Genomic DNA, 13,588 nt, shown 5'->3' with positions numbered 1-13,588 from the left:
AAAGTCATGAAGCAGAGTGAATACTACATTATTTGCAGGTTGCATTGAAACAGGAATCAGATCAAAGAAATGGGTGGGATTTCCCGGTTTCATGAAACACACAGCAAATCTAGAGCACAAATCAAGCTAGGAATTTATGGTTTATATCCATTTCTAAACCGTCATTAATGACACAGAATCTAACGAACTAGCAGGGACGCCGCAAGACGATCGGGATTTATAGTCGCTGCAAACTGTGAAAAGACAGCGGAGAAAGCCGCGTGTGAGTTGCGTACCCCATCAGTCGAACACGACGAGCTCCTCGTACTCCCGCCCGGAGATGGCCCCCTCCATGACGGCCCTCGGCGTCAGCATGTCCCTGCCGCTGAGGAACAGCTTCACCATGTTCTTGGAGTAGCCGCTCACCAGCGCCACCCTCTTCTGGTTCGCGGTCACCGGGACGGAGCTCGAGTCCCGCAGGTTCCAGAACACCACCTCCGGGATCGCGTCGCCATACCCGGCCTCCGTGAACTTCCTCGTGATCGCCTCGTAGTCTGTCTCCCACGGCCGCGAGGACGCCTCGTCGAACTCCATGTCGCTGAACACGAACACCTTCTTCACCATCCGCTCCGGTGGCAGGTTGCCGGAGACGGCCACGTCGAGGAGCTTGTCGAACACCGCCTGGAAGTCGGTGTTAAGGTGCCAGTCCATCCTGCAGATGAACTCGGTCTTCTCCAAGAGGGTCTCGCCTTTGATGTGGTGCAGCCGCGGGCGTTCGCTGAAGGTGATGACGCGGTGGTGCCACGGCTCGTCGCAGAGCTCCGAGAGGAGGAGGCCGAGCGCGACGCAGACGTCCAACGGGAGGCCGTCCATGCTGCCCGACACATCGCACACGGCAAGGCAGTTGTTGAGCTTGCCGAGCTCCAGCAGATCATCGACCATGCGCTTCCACTGCAGGTTGGCGACTTCGTTGCTTTCGTTGTCGTAGTAGTCGATGGATTTCAGGATCTCGTGCGGGAGCAGAGCCCCTGCGGCGATCTTCGCCTTGACGGACTTGACGTTGGCGAGGTAGATGTTGAAGCGCTCGTTGTCGTGCTCAAGGAAGAGGTCCGTGTAGTTTTTCATTGCCACGGAGGCCACGCGCGAGTACACCACGTCCGCCCAACGCCTCGCCGAGATGTAGACCTCGGGGAGATGGAGGGCGCGGCGGAGTGGCACGAGCGCCATCTTGCGGAGGCGCTCGCGCACGCGGTAGGCGTAGTACTCGTCGGGCAAGTCCTCAGGGAGGTCGGGCGCCGAGCCCTTGGGGAAGAGGCGGCGCCCGATGGACTCGCAGAGGAGCGTGGAGCGGTCGTAGCACTTGTTAAGCGAAGGGCACCATTTGCTGGCGAGAGAGAGGTGCGGGTTGGCGACCTTGCCATACTCCTCGAGCTTCTTCATGTCCTCGGCGATGAGGTCGGCGAAGAGATCTGCCGTTCTGTCGTGCAGGAAGCGGTATTTGGGGTCCCGGTCGTACCTCTCGACGGCTCTCGCCGCGGCCTCCGCGCTCTTCTTCCTGCGCTCCATGGCGGCCTGCTCCGAGAGCTTCCGGTCGTGCTCCTGGCTCGCCGCGATGCGCGCCTCCCTCGTGGCGGGGTCAGGCTTCTCCCTTGGCTTGTACGAATATGATCTCGTGCGGGCCGGGCGTGGTGTCATCGTGGAGACTCCGCCGTGAATGATGCGGTGGAGGAGCTCGAGGAGGTCCTTGAGGTACCCGAACTTGGCGACGCTGGCCGCGTTAAGGGCGAGGGTGTTGGGGTGGTTATCGTACATCCAGAGCGCGGAGGCGTAGAAGCCCTCGCGGTCGGACTTGCCGGTGCCGCGCACGCCGCGGAGGTTGTAGGCGAGGCGGAGCGCGGTGTTCGGCTCGATCGGCGGCCCACGCGGCGGAGAGGAGGCTGGTGACGGTCGCGGCGGGGGTGTCGGGGACGACGCGGAAGAAGAAGTCGAGGCAGGGGTCCCCCGACGAGCCGAACGTCGGGGACGCGTTCTCCGTGAGCCACTTCGCCGGCGGCGTCGTGGTGGGCTTGTTGAAGTTGGCGTCGAGCAGGTCGACGAACGCGTCCCCGCTCGACGCCGCGGCCGCCGACACCGAAGCGCGGAGCCGCTCCGCCGGCGGGCCGAGCAGCGTGTACGACACCCTCTTGCACGCGGCCGCCGCCGCCGCCATGGTTTCGAGGGTTTAGGGATTCGAGATTTTGGGTGGAAGGAAATGGCGGCGTTGGACGTCGGAGAGGGAGTGTGGAGTGACGACTGAGGAAGCCTATATATATCAGCCGGTGGCTGCGTCTGACGTTACCGCCACGATACGCCGGCAACTCTTGTCCTTATCTGGAAGCTTCGGTGGGCCGGGTCGCCGCGATTACGGTGCCGACTCCAAGCTTCGAATGGCTTCGGCTTCAGTTGAAACTTGAAACTTCAAATTCGCGTCAAAATTCCAAATTCGAACGGCCTCGAGCCCTCGATGTTGCATGGCGGCCGTTGCATGGACGCAGACAGCAAAGGGGATTCCGCGAAGTCGAGCCGTTTTCAACTTTTGATGTACATTTCTCTTTCAGGTTGCTTTGGTGTCAGCAGCATCCATCAATCTTGTATATTATACATTTCAGTTTGGCACTTGTATTCTACTACACATTATTACAGGGTTAATGTACTGATACAGCAATCGGCTATAATAAAATCCTACGAGGCCAAAAGATAATGTTACAGGTATAGACAGTGAAATTATGATTCAACTGTCGTCTATGATCAAAATTGGTCAGGGTGGTCAGCAGGACTAGTATCGATCGGTATTCTGTAGTTGATAACCTGTTATGTAGCAAAATCGCCTTCTCTGGTTCAGAGGCTGGGTATAGCATGCCGAATGTACTGAAATCCTTGTAGATCCTGCATGAACCTAAAAACATCAGCAGGAAGTACTGAGGTTTGTTCAGCAGCTCAGGTTTCTTGGAATTATTTAGCTTCCTACAAAATTTGCAATCTAGGGACTTGATTCGCCTATGACAAAAACCCATACATATACTATTCCAAGCTTCCAGCTAGTTGCAATGGTGTGTTTGCTGCTTATGCCAATGCCCTTGGAGGATTCAGTTCATCATGGCATTTCATACTTGGCTCCATATCATCATGGTGCCAAATGGCTGGCTATTCAGCTACACCACCACACCAAACTTACTGACTTGCTGCATGCGCAGAACTTTCTTGTTAATTTTAGTTGAAGAAGTAGGTCGAAGCAAGAACTTCTCTCACATCGAAGTCCCCTTGTGAAGGACAGGGAGGAAATTCTAGTGTTGGGAATGATGTCTGGAACTCCTTGAGCAACTGAAAGAAACATTTAAATTGAAAAGAAACATATTGTTAGGGGAAAGTAATCCTCACAGGTAGAGTGAAGAGTGGAGAAATAGAATGAAGACACTGTTGAGTGAATAGTGCCAGTTAACATACATTTTGAAGAATTGGCATGCTGTAAAGCTCGACAAATTGTTCCCTCAGTATATGATTCATTTTATCAACATCACACGCATGCACCCAAAATGAGTCATGTACCCCTGCATCGAAGTGCATGGACAAAAGGAAACAGATTAGAACTTGCACAAAAAACTTAGACAATGCAATGTAAATATTATATGTAAATATGGCTTTGGGAGCTCTAGAGATGTTCATGGTTCATGAACTAAAAGTTAAAACACAATATATTCTAATGAACCAAGCACCATGTCATTATTGTTCTTACAGAAACTTTTAGTATTGATTGTTCTTAGTGAGCTTGCATTCAGTCCTGATATCCTTTTTCATGCCATTATTGTTTGTTCTTATACATATTTTCTCTAGGTGAAAAGGCAACCTCAAAATGACACCAGGGTGATCCACATAAGCAATTGAACTACAACCATCAGATACAGAAAAAGACAAAACAGCGATGAAGGATCATAACCATTGGATGACGCAAGGCAATGTTGCTAATTCAATTGATCGTCATGGCTGTTCAGGGCACTTCCAGAAGAGCAAAGAATAAAAAAAGGGGCTCAATGCAGAGCCATAAAGCCACCACCATGACATGTACTGAAATATGCCATTACGATATAGATATATTTCCATAATATAAAAAAAAGGTGGGACTATATGCACAAAGTAAAATTATATTCACATAATCATATAAAATAATTTATTTTTATGGTAATATGCAAGAATAGAAACCTATTCTTAGCCACTGCACTCACTATTTAGTTTAGCCGAAATATTGAATTGCATATTACTGTAATGACACATTTAGAAATTCAGAAAAAAAGGAAATAACAGCCAGTCAGCCATAGTGATGTCTCGTAAATTATTTGTTGTTTTGATAATATTGTTAACTACAAATCAAGATAAATTGCTATGTTATATCTATATTTTCTACTAAGTATGTTCTATAAACACTTTTTTATGTTGTTAAACAATAGGTAAACATATATAATACAGAGGGAGGTCATTGTCGCATGAATGTGTGACTTAATAGGCTAGTTGTAGGTAAAAACATACTACCTCCTTATTGATAGATGATACAGTTGACTTTTTAGCACACATTTGACCATTTATCTTATTGAAAAATCTTGTGCAAACATGTAAAAATGTAAGTTATGCTTAAAATACCATGAATAATGAACCAAGTCACAACAAAATAAATAATAATTATGTAAGCCTTTTGAATAAGATGTGATCAAAACTATGCCTAAAACTCAATGGTGTCATCTATTAAAAACTGAAGGGATTATAAATTATGGGCTCCATTGTAAAATATATTATTTCAATTCACAGAAACGAATCAGTGATTGACATCAAGAATTACCAAGGACACAATATCGTACCACTTTTTGCCAGAATAAATTCTTAGGCCATATAACATCAAGTCAGGAAGAAGCATAAAATGCCATCTGACATCCATGTTCCATCAGAACCTTTTGGTTCACATCAACCTAATGATCTCTTTTTTTTAAAAAAAAAAAAGGACTATGTAGACAGCTGCATTTCACAAATGAACAGAACAGCGTGTCTCACCATGATATAGAAAAGGTACTGAAAAGTGTAAAGCCAAACATGGTATGTGCAGGCATGCAGCTGCCCAGCCATTTTTTCAGGATTGGACAAGGTCAAGATGGACCACTGATATATTTACCAGAGGTTCAAGGAGAGGAAATTTTCAGTACATCAGAAGTGGGGTTTTGCGCTGCCAGTGCCCATTTTTTAGCTATGCGTAGATAGCAATGCAATGCAATTAAATCTACTTGCGGTGCAATAACTATGTAAAGTTACAGAAGTTCTGCTACTGGTAATGATACCGATGGAACCAGTAAATCAGATCAAACCTGCAAAATGAAGACCAGCCTTTTTGCATGCAATTGCAGTCATCATCATGTGTGAACTATCAAGAGAGTGCACAAAATTTGGGGGGAAAGCTGCCTTTTGCCGCTGTAGTGCAATCTGAAATTGCAAAAACAATATTAATTATGATAATGAAAAGGAATAAAAAGTCAGTCAAGAAAGTATTTTTACTTACGGCATCTCCCTCTCGTCGTAAAGCCAAGCATTGCAGTGATGTTCGAATCTGCAGAGTGATATGCAAATAGTGTTCAGAAAGGGGCAATGCAGCAAATCTACACCGGTGTCTGGAACTTGTCATGAAAATTTTAACTTGGATGGTTGGTTCTTCCTAAATACCCATTGCTCATGTGGGTGAATTTTCAGAAGGCTTACAAAATGGTGAAAACAAATATGACAGAACAATATGGACAATTCTTACATGAATTAGAATGAAAGAAAAAAAAGGTAATTCTTCTTATTGCCAGGTGCTGTGACACAAGTCTCAGACAACAATAATTTTAACATACCCATGACAGCAAGCCAGTGAAATAGAACCGATGAACTAAGTTTTAGTTTTCTTTTTTTAAAAAAAAAAAAAGAAATCAGGCGAAATACATAGGGAATATATGTGAGTTCACATGTACACCCTTGAATTTAGTATATGTACAATCAATCAATCATATCTATTTTGAAAGAAGTTACAAAAAAGGGAAGTGGCAAATAATAACCAAAACGATGCATCACTGTGAAACAGTGGATACAAGAACCCATGTTATTCCAGGTAATACTGCTTACTCGTTTAGAACAAACTATAAAAGAAGAAAGAAGAGGAAGCATATGTGTTCGAAAAATATATAATCAGACCACTACCTTAGGTGGAATTTTGAAAACTCTTTTGTAATTTTAGTTATAAAAAATTCTAAGAAAATCTCGCGTATATGTAAGGTGATGGTAGATAACCATACAAATTTCACGAGCAAATTCAAAATCCTTAGTGAGATATGAAATTAACAAACAGTAAGGAAAAAACACATTCCTTTTTTTTCTTCGCTATTTGCCCATTCATATCTCACAGATGAAGTTGAGTGTCTTCCTGAAATTTTGTCTGGTTGTCTAGCGTCATCTTAGCTATGCGCAAGATGTTTTTAATCTTTTGAGAGCTTCTATGGTGTGGATGTGTGAGTTCCATGTAGATATGGGTTTCGATCATATATTTACCCACATATGTTTGCCTGTTGATAAGTAGCTCACCATGTAGTTCTTATATTTCTTGTAGGGCTGAACAACTGGAAGACCAACAGGACTCGTCCATTTGACTGGTTGATTTTCTGAAGCAATCATCTGGAACATTCGTCCACAGGTGTGAAAAATATTTGAAGGTTTAGCTACCAGAGAAACTTTTGTAAAATGGTAAGTTAAAAGTACCACAAGTATCAAAAATTAGATGTCCAAGTTGAATGCTAGATAAGCTGAGAAAAAAATTATTTAGGTATGGAAAAACTGTATACCTTTGCACAATCACCAAGCCATGCCATTATACCACGGGCAGACTGGAACATTTGTCCTAATGCATCCAAAGTTACCTTCATCAGGAAATGAATAGTCAAATTATGCTCTTGTCTTACTAAAGCAGTCAATAGGGAGATCCATTTTTTAAAAAAATCCGTCATTCAAGGTCAGATGCAAGTGCATTTACCCTGGTAGCATAGCACGACACTTCATACAGCAATTTGTCATCTGTAATGTGCCCTTTCTCTTGCAGTCTCTTTGTTATCTGTTGACGAGCACCAATATATGTGACACCATAAACTGATGTCATCACTGTCTGCTTGACAAGCTTCCTATCCACCTGTAAGCTACCAATGTGCTGCTCTCAATTATTTTGTTGACTTGACTGAAGTACATGAAGAAAAAAAAAGGCTTACAATTTAGGAACAGAAAGGGAGAAAGCAAAGGCTAACCTGGTCAACTAAAACCCTTGCTAATGAAGCAGTTGGATTAGTTGCAGGATCCTTCATCGAGTCTTGTCGGACAACATCCAGCACCCTTCACACAAGTTCTAAGTACTGTTAATTTATATCCCTCAGAAACACACTTCATATCAGGACAGTAATACATCATGAAATCAAGAATCTATAACGAACATTATCAGATGGCACAAAAGTTACATAATTATATTATGTAGCCTGGGAATCCTCAGTCAAAAGTCTCTAGTGGCAATTTAGTAACTGAAAAAAAATTATTGACCAAAATATGTTTCATAGAAATACTCATTCATCAAAACAAAATGGATGGGCATCTAGCTACTTTGGTTTTGAGAAGCAAAAAATGTCTCTTCATACAACGGTTGTTGGAACTTGGAATCATGTTTAAGAAAGGAGATTTTGTGATTTGATCTTAAAAGTTAAATTCATGTGAAAAGTGAAAAATTGCATTAAACACATTATATTTCCTAATAGTTTCAAGATCATATACAAGGAGATACCTACTACTCTCTCCGTCCCAAAATAACTCTATTTTTCAGGCCTCGCACACATATCAATACAAAAGCAAAAAGACTAGAATACCCTCCACTTTCTCAAATCCCAATACAATCATTCCCTATTTATCTATTCCCAATGCATTTATTTATTCTTTTCACAAACTCCGATGCAATGATTACTTAGAAAAATGGGCAAAAATAATCTTATTTTGGGACGGAGGTATTATTTACTAGTAATAAATTCAGTAAAGCACTGAAATCACAACCATGGAGGTTAATACCAAGAAGTTTGAGCTCCAACCACTTTTGCATGAAAAGCATGTTTCTCAATCCCTAATAATAGCAAATTTATAGGGTTTCAAGAAGCAACAACATATAATTGCAGGGAAACAATGGAAATCCTAGACTGTGGTGTGCATAAGAAATAATAATAAACAAAAATGAAAGCTCGAAAGGAGAACTTGCCTAGTAGCGATCTCTGAGTAGATATCTGCAGGTTTCTCTCCAGGAACCAAATTGACAGCAACTGCACCCATCTGTGGAACAGTAGAACACTCAAAAGGGCAAACTACAAACCATCCAAAGTTTACATCTCGACAAATTGTGCGTTTAGGTTCTAAAATTTTGCAAAAAAGGCACACAAGAGGATCAGCTAGATGGAAGTTTTCATTGGCACAAACTAGGAAGCATCTTCACTTTCTCTATTCAAGATTACCTTACAAATAAATTGAAGATTCAAATGCACTTATTTATTGATGCAGCAATTGTTAACTACCACTGACTATACAATTACAAATAAGTGCATAGTGCTGATTCTGTTCTACTATATCATGAGTTACATAACAATAAATTGGCTGAATGAAGCTCACACATCATAATAGCAGGGTACAAGACTTACATAGTCTCTTCCAAGAGCAGCATAGTGTTGTAAGCCATTGCATGAACCATCCTAATAGATGAAATGATACCCACTATTAGTAATTTAAAGGCAAATGCCGGTTGTGCAGAAATAGATTAATCAATTGCTATCATAACTAAATGTCAGAGTAACCTAGAATGACTATGCAGTAAAGATTATGTTGCTGTGTTGTGTCAACAGTGTTAGTTTTCATCTGAGTTTGACAAAACCCATTTCCCTTATTAGATATATTACTTATCTCATTGATGAGAAACTCTAGGCTCGTATGTCTAACATTCTGACAATTCCCTCGTAGAGAATCCATAAAGGCCCAGCGATTTTACTTTGAAGCCAGTATAGCCTGATCAGAGGATCCAGACGTCTCTCCCAGTGGAGGATAATGATTACATCATTACATGCACCATATCAAAGCAATACCTGATGAATAGGTAGATGAGAAACAGCACAATGAGGTGATGAACTTTTCAAGGCATCAGAAAGATCCATGCACGCAGCTAAACATTGAAAAGGATCCTCAGCATTCATCCACCAGCAATTCCCATCAACAGGATTAGTAGCTGAATCAAATATATCAGGCAACTGATTCTCCACAAACGCCACCTTGCCCTCATGAGAAAGCTTTTCAATTCCTCCACCATATTTGTTAGCCAAATGAATCTTTAACCAGCGTAAACCAGATTTTCCTAGCGGTCGCCCTTCAGCATACTCTAGAACACCTCTGCATAGATCTGAACCTAGGTGGCTCAGATGTGGATGCATAGGGTATGCGCGGCCACGAAAATCAAGATTGTGGGGATAATAAAATCCATCCTCCTCTCTCATTTTTCGAGCAACCTGTTTACATAGGTGGTAATGTCATAACATAAGAAAAAAATGAAGAAAATATTTGAAGGTAAAAGGAGTGCAAATTTATATATCACATACAGAGAGTTTAAGTTCCGTATCACATCGCTCGGCATGCAGTTCACGATTAGTTTTCTTTGCCTTCTTTAAACCCCACTTCCATTTCTGTATTTCGTCAGGATCCTCCGATTCTGGCCGTTCAGGTAGAGGAATCTATAAACAAAACAGAAGCACAAACAAATCACATGTTAACAGACGTGTGTGTGCCAATGTGCCTTGAGCAGCATACTACGAAACAGACTGTTCATAATGTAAGAAATAACATACGCGAAACCATATGAGTTACTTACATTTCCCTTATCAACCAGTCCTGCAATGCCCCCACCTCGACTCCAGATAGCCTCAACAGCATCATGTACTCTTCTATTCACCCTCCATTTAGTACTCCCAAGAGTATCTAATGCCTGCCAATGTGATAATACTTCAGAGTGCTACCCAAATACACGATAACACATGGATATACATCCTCAGTTCATTGAAAATTTAAGGGTGATTAATTGAATAACATTCGTGGAATAATCAGATAAAGCATGGTGAGTAGGCAGGAAATGTTTTTAGCTTTTTGAAAGAGGAGATTAATGCTCGAACAATATTTTTTCATGGTAAGTACTGATGCCATTATGCCAACAGAAGTATTTCAGAATAAAGTGGATGATTGTGTAATAGATGGGTAGTCACTGGCAGCTGACCTCAAATACTTTCCGCAGCTGTTTTCTTGGAACACTCTTAATGGCTTCCTTTTGATCTTTCACACCATGTGTCCGCATAATGTATGAGGGCAGAAAAAGGTACCCACCTGAATCATAGCTGAAATAGAATATGGCTGAGAAATTAAAGATTGGAAGTAAGAGAAAAGATGGGAAGTAAAAGCATATTAGCCAAATATAGCTTATTTCACATGTTAATGAAATGAATAATAAATATAATACAAATCTAATTGAATCTCTGAAAGGACACATGCATGAATCACCAGCATACCCCTTCCATTTTTTAGGAGGCACCAGCATAGGAAGATAGGGTATCTCCACGTGCCTAGCCTGCAACATATTGAAATATCTAAATACATCTGAAAAAATCATTTAGACAGAAAAAACAATTGACAAAAAAAACATAAATCTGCTAAATGTTTGGCATTATTGAGAAAATCCAAATAACATGGGCACGAACATGGACAGAAATGAACCAGATTTTATTCAATCAAGAACCTACATAGAGATACAAAATAAACTTACAGTGCTTTCAAACCCCTCATGCACAAGAGGGTCGCATTCTATCACCCAGTGCTTTTTCTTCAGTCTCCTGCACATCAAACATAAATTTTACAAGGATGTCTACCTCAATATAACCAAGCACATGATAATTATTGAAGAGTGTATGTGAATACGTCTGTATAGACATAACGTGCAAGTATGCAACAAAAAGTAAACAGTAGATAAGAGCATGCTATCCTACCCATTTTCTACTATAGGTTGTCGAAGTACGTGCTTAAATGCTGGTCGAATGTCAGGAGAACTCTCCGGTTTTTGGTCAGCTGGTGACTGTACAAATGCTGAATCCAATAACAACTCAATCAGGCGAGTCCCTAACTGCAATTCCAAAAGGAGGGTTATGTCTTCGCAATACATAAGACAAGAAGGCTGTGTTTGTAGGTGTAGTGGGCAAACCTTCACTTGGGCTTCAGTCCCCCATTCTTCCAATTCAATCTCCTGTTGCACAATCTTCTGTGCTTCAGTCAACTTTCTCCGCCTAACCAAACTCTTAACACGTTCTCGGCATTTGGCTTGCTCCTTCTCTAATGCTTCATCATTTTCACCTTCAGTTTTACTTGCACTTTTCTTCCTTGTCTTCTGAAAGAATGTCTGGACTTTGAACTACAGAACAAGCCAACCAAAAAAAATTCAGTGAAGACTGCAATGCCCAAAACAAGAATTTTCAATAGTATTGAGTTCCACTGGAATTAAAGCAGTAAATTACCACAAATATACAACTCTAACACAGAAGATGAATAGCTGACTAAGCAGGAGAAGAACTCCTAAGCCCTTTTACAGTTTCAACATGTCAAGAGCTTTATCAGCCCTAGCATTGGTTATTCAGATGTATGCCCAAGAACTGAACATTTTATGATATGCCAATGCCATTCAAAGTTCATTATATCAAACACAATATCTAATATGTGACCATGTCACCGCGAGAAAACCAGAGCTGAACATTTTATGATATGCCAATGCCATTCAAAGTTCATTATATCAAACACAATATCTAATATGTGACCATGTCACCGCGAGAAAACCTCTTATACAGTGGTTAGTGTATCTGTCATCAACTCATAAGACCTTAGTATCTTAACAAATATTCCTAGGTCTCAACATCTTCACTTGATGATCAAGTAAGTCACAGTGCAATTATGGAAACATAAATTCTAAATCATAACACATATATCAGTTGTATAAAGCGCTAAGCCACTCCAACATCATGGCTTGAGTAAAATGCCAAAGCTTCTAGGTTTGTCTCAGTTCATGATCCAATTGTTGGCCAGTAAGATGAAAACCATAGATTAGATTAATAGATGCATCCCTGCACAGCTATGCCCATTACCAGAAACACCATAGCTAAAATACACTAATAAAGTGACTGATCGCCACCCATAGATCACGAGGCATTGTTGTGCACGAGTGATAACACAAATTTCCATGCCTTTACTCCTAGAACTCTACAACTGAGCCACTCACCTCGCGCTCAACAGCCTCGCCGATGCAGTGCGCGGCCTGGACAACACGGACGCTAACGCCCCCATCCTTGCTCGACATGAGGAGACCCATCATCTTGTGCATGACGATGACGGCCACCTTGTCCGCGGGCAGCAGGAGCAGGTACTTGGCATAGACGTGCTTGACCCGCTTCCGCCGCTGCACCTCCTGGTCCCGGGCGATGGCATCGCGCAGCGGCTCGAACCAGCCGAGGAAGAGCGACTTGACGTAGGGCAGCGCGGGGGCGAGCTTCCGGTCGAGCATCTCCCGCTCGAGCTCCCGGTACTCGTCGGCGGCCCGCGCCCACGCCTCCGTCTCCGCCTTCACCTGCCTCTGCCGCAGCCGCCGTTGCCGCGCCTTCCTCTCACGCTCCCGCCCCCTCTCCAGCTCAATCTCCCTCTCCAGCTCCTCCTCCACCCCCGCCTCCATCTCCTCCACGGGAGCCCTGTACGAATCCGCGGGGGAGTTGAGGAACGCGAAGAGGTCGAGCCAGTGGAAGTCATCGGTGGCGGGGGGCGGCAGCGGCGGCAGCGGCGGCAGCCCGACGGACACGGAGGGGAGTATCGTCACGGGCGTGCCCACCGTCGGCGGCGCGACGGCCACCATGGGCGGGGGCGGGGAGAGGCGGCGGAGACGGGGCCGCGGCGGTGGCACGCACGAGGGGGAGACGGAGAAGAGGAGGAGAGGCATGCGCGCCTAGGGGCTTACCCCCTCAGATCCCAGTCCACCGCAATGGCGCGAGTTTCTGCTCGGGTTTGGAGGCCGCCGGCGACGGCGAGCGGCGGCGGAGGAGGAGGAGGGGGAGGGGGAGGGGGAGAGGAGAGAGAAGGCGCAAACCTCCGTAGAACCTTGGACTTTGGAGTTTGGAGGGAGGGGGCGAGTGGGGGAAGGTGATAAGGGGGAGGAGGAGAGAGAGAGAAAAAATATCGGAGGTCGGTGAGCGTCTCCGTGGCCGTTGGATCGCCGCGTGGATGGATCGAACGGCCTCCTGACGGGGTCTCGCCGCAGATAAGGTTTGCTTTGCAGTACAAGAGTTGTTTTTTTTTTCTGGTCTTTAATACCGAACACATGCGTGATGCTCGTTTTGTTAAGCTTCGTCATTCCTCTTCTGTTTAGGGAATACAAGACAAACTTTAAGTTTTTAATTTTTAATTTAAAGTTGATTTTACTTTTTTTAAT

General features: G+C 43.7%; 1 protein-coding gene and 1 pseudogene across 3 annotated transcripts; both read right to left on the bottom strand.

Moving 5' to 3' along the window:
* Positions 1-19: 19 nt before the first annotated feature.
* On the bottom strand, positions 20-2,233 carry LOC102717075 (annotated as a pseudogene).
* Positions 2,234-2,532: 299 nt separating this feature from the next.
* Positions 2,533-13,253, bottom strand: LOC102717999 (DNA-directed RNA polymerase 3B, chloroplastic-like). 3 transcript variants are annotated; one of them, XM_040524945.1, is made up of 20 exons: positions 12,392-13,253; positions 11,327-11,533; positions 11,115-11,248; positions 10,895-10,961; positions 10,641-10,699; positions 10,352-10,469; positions 9,953-10,066; positions 9,684-9,815; positions 9,177-9,593; positions 8,739-8,789; positions 8,306-8,376; positions 7,320-7,404; positions 7,055-7,207; positions 6,867-6,941; positions 6,610-6,699; positions 5,555-5,602; positions 5,364-5,478; positions 3,463-3,566; positions 3,194-3,339; positions 2,533-2,904 (listed from the first exon to the last, which is right to left on the bottom strand). In XM_040524945.1, exons 1-19 carry the CDS (start codon positions 13,097-13,099, stop codon positions 3,229-3,231), a joined length of 2,859 nt encoding a protein of 952 aa, XP_040380879.1. In that variant the 5' UTR covers positions 13,100-13,253; the 3' UTR covers positions 2,533-2,904; positions 3,194-3,228. The 3 variants fall into 3 exon arrangements, with proteins under 3 accessions (XP_040380879.1, XP_040380878.1, XP_006656314.3); XM_040524944.1 differs by having other exon boundaries at positions 3,268-3,339; XM_006656251.3 differs by having other exon boundaries at positions 2,533-3,339.
* Positions 13,254-13,588: the final 335 nt, after the last annotated feature.

Source organism: Oryza brachyantha, chromosome 6 (genome assembly GCF_000231095.2).
Source record: "Oryza brachyantha chromosome 6, ObraRS2, whole genome shotgun sequence".
NCBI classification, from domain to species: domain Eukaryota; kingdom Viridiplantae; phylum Streptophyta; class Magnoliopsida; order Poales; family Poaceae; genus Oryza; species Oryza brachyantha.
Note: the sequence above shows the minus strand (reverse complement) of the source record. Positions and strands in the feature narration are given on the sequence as shown.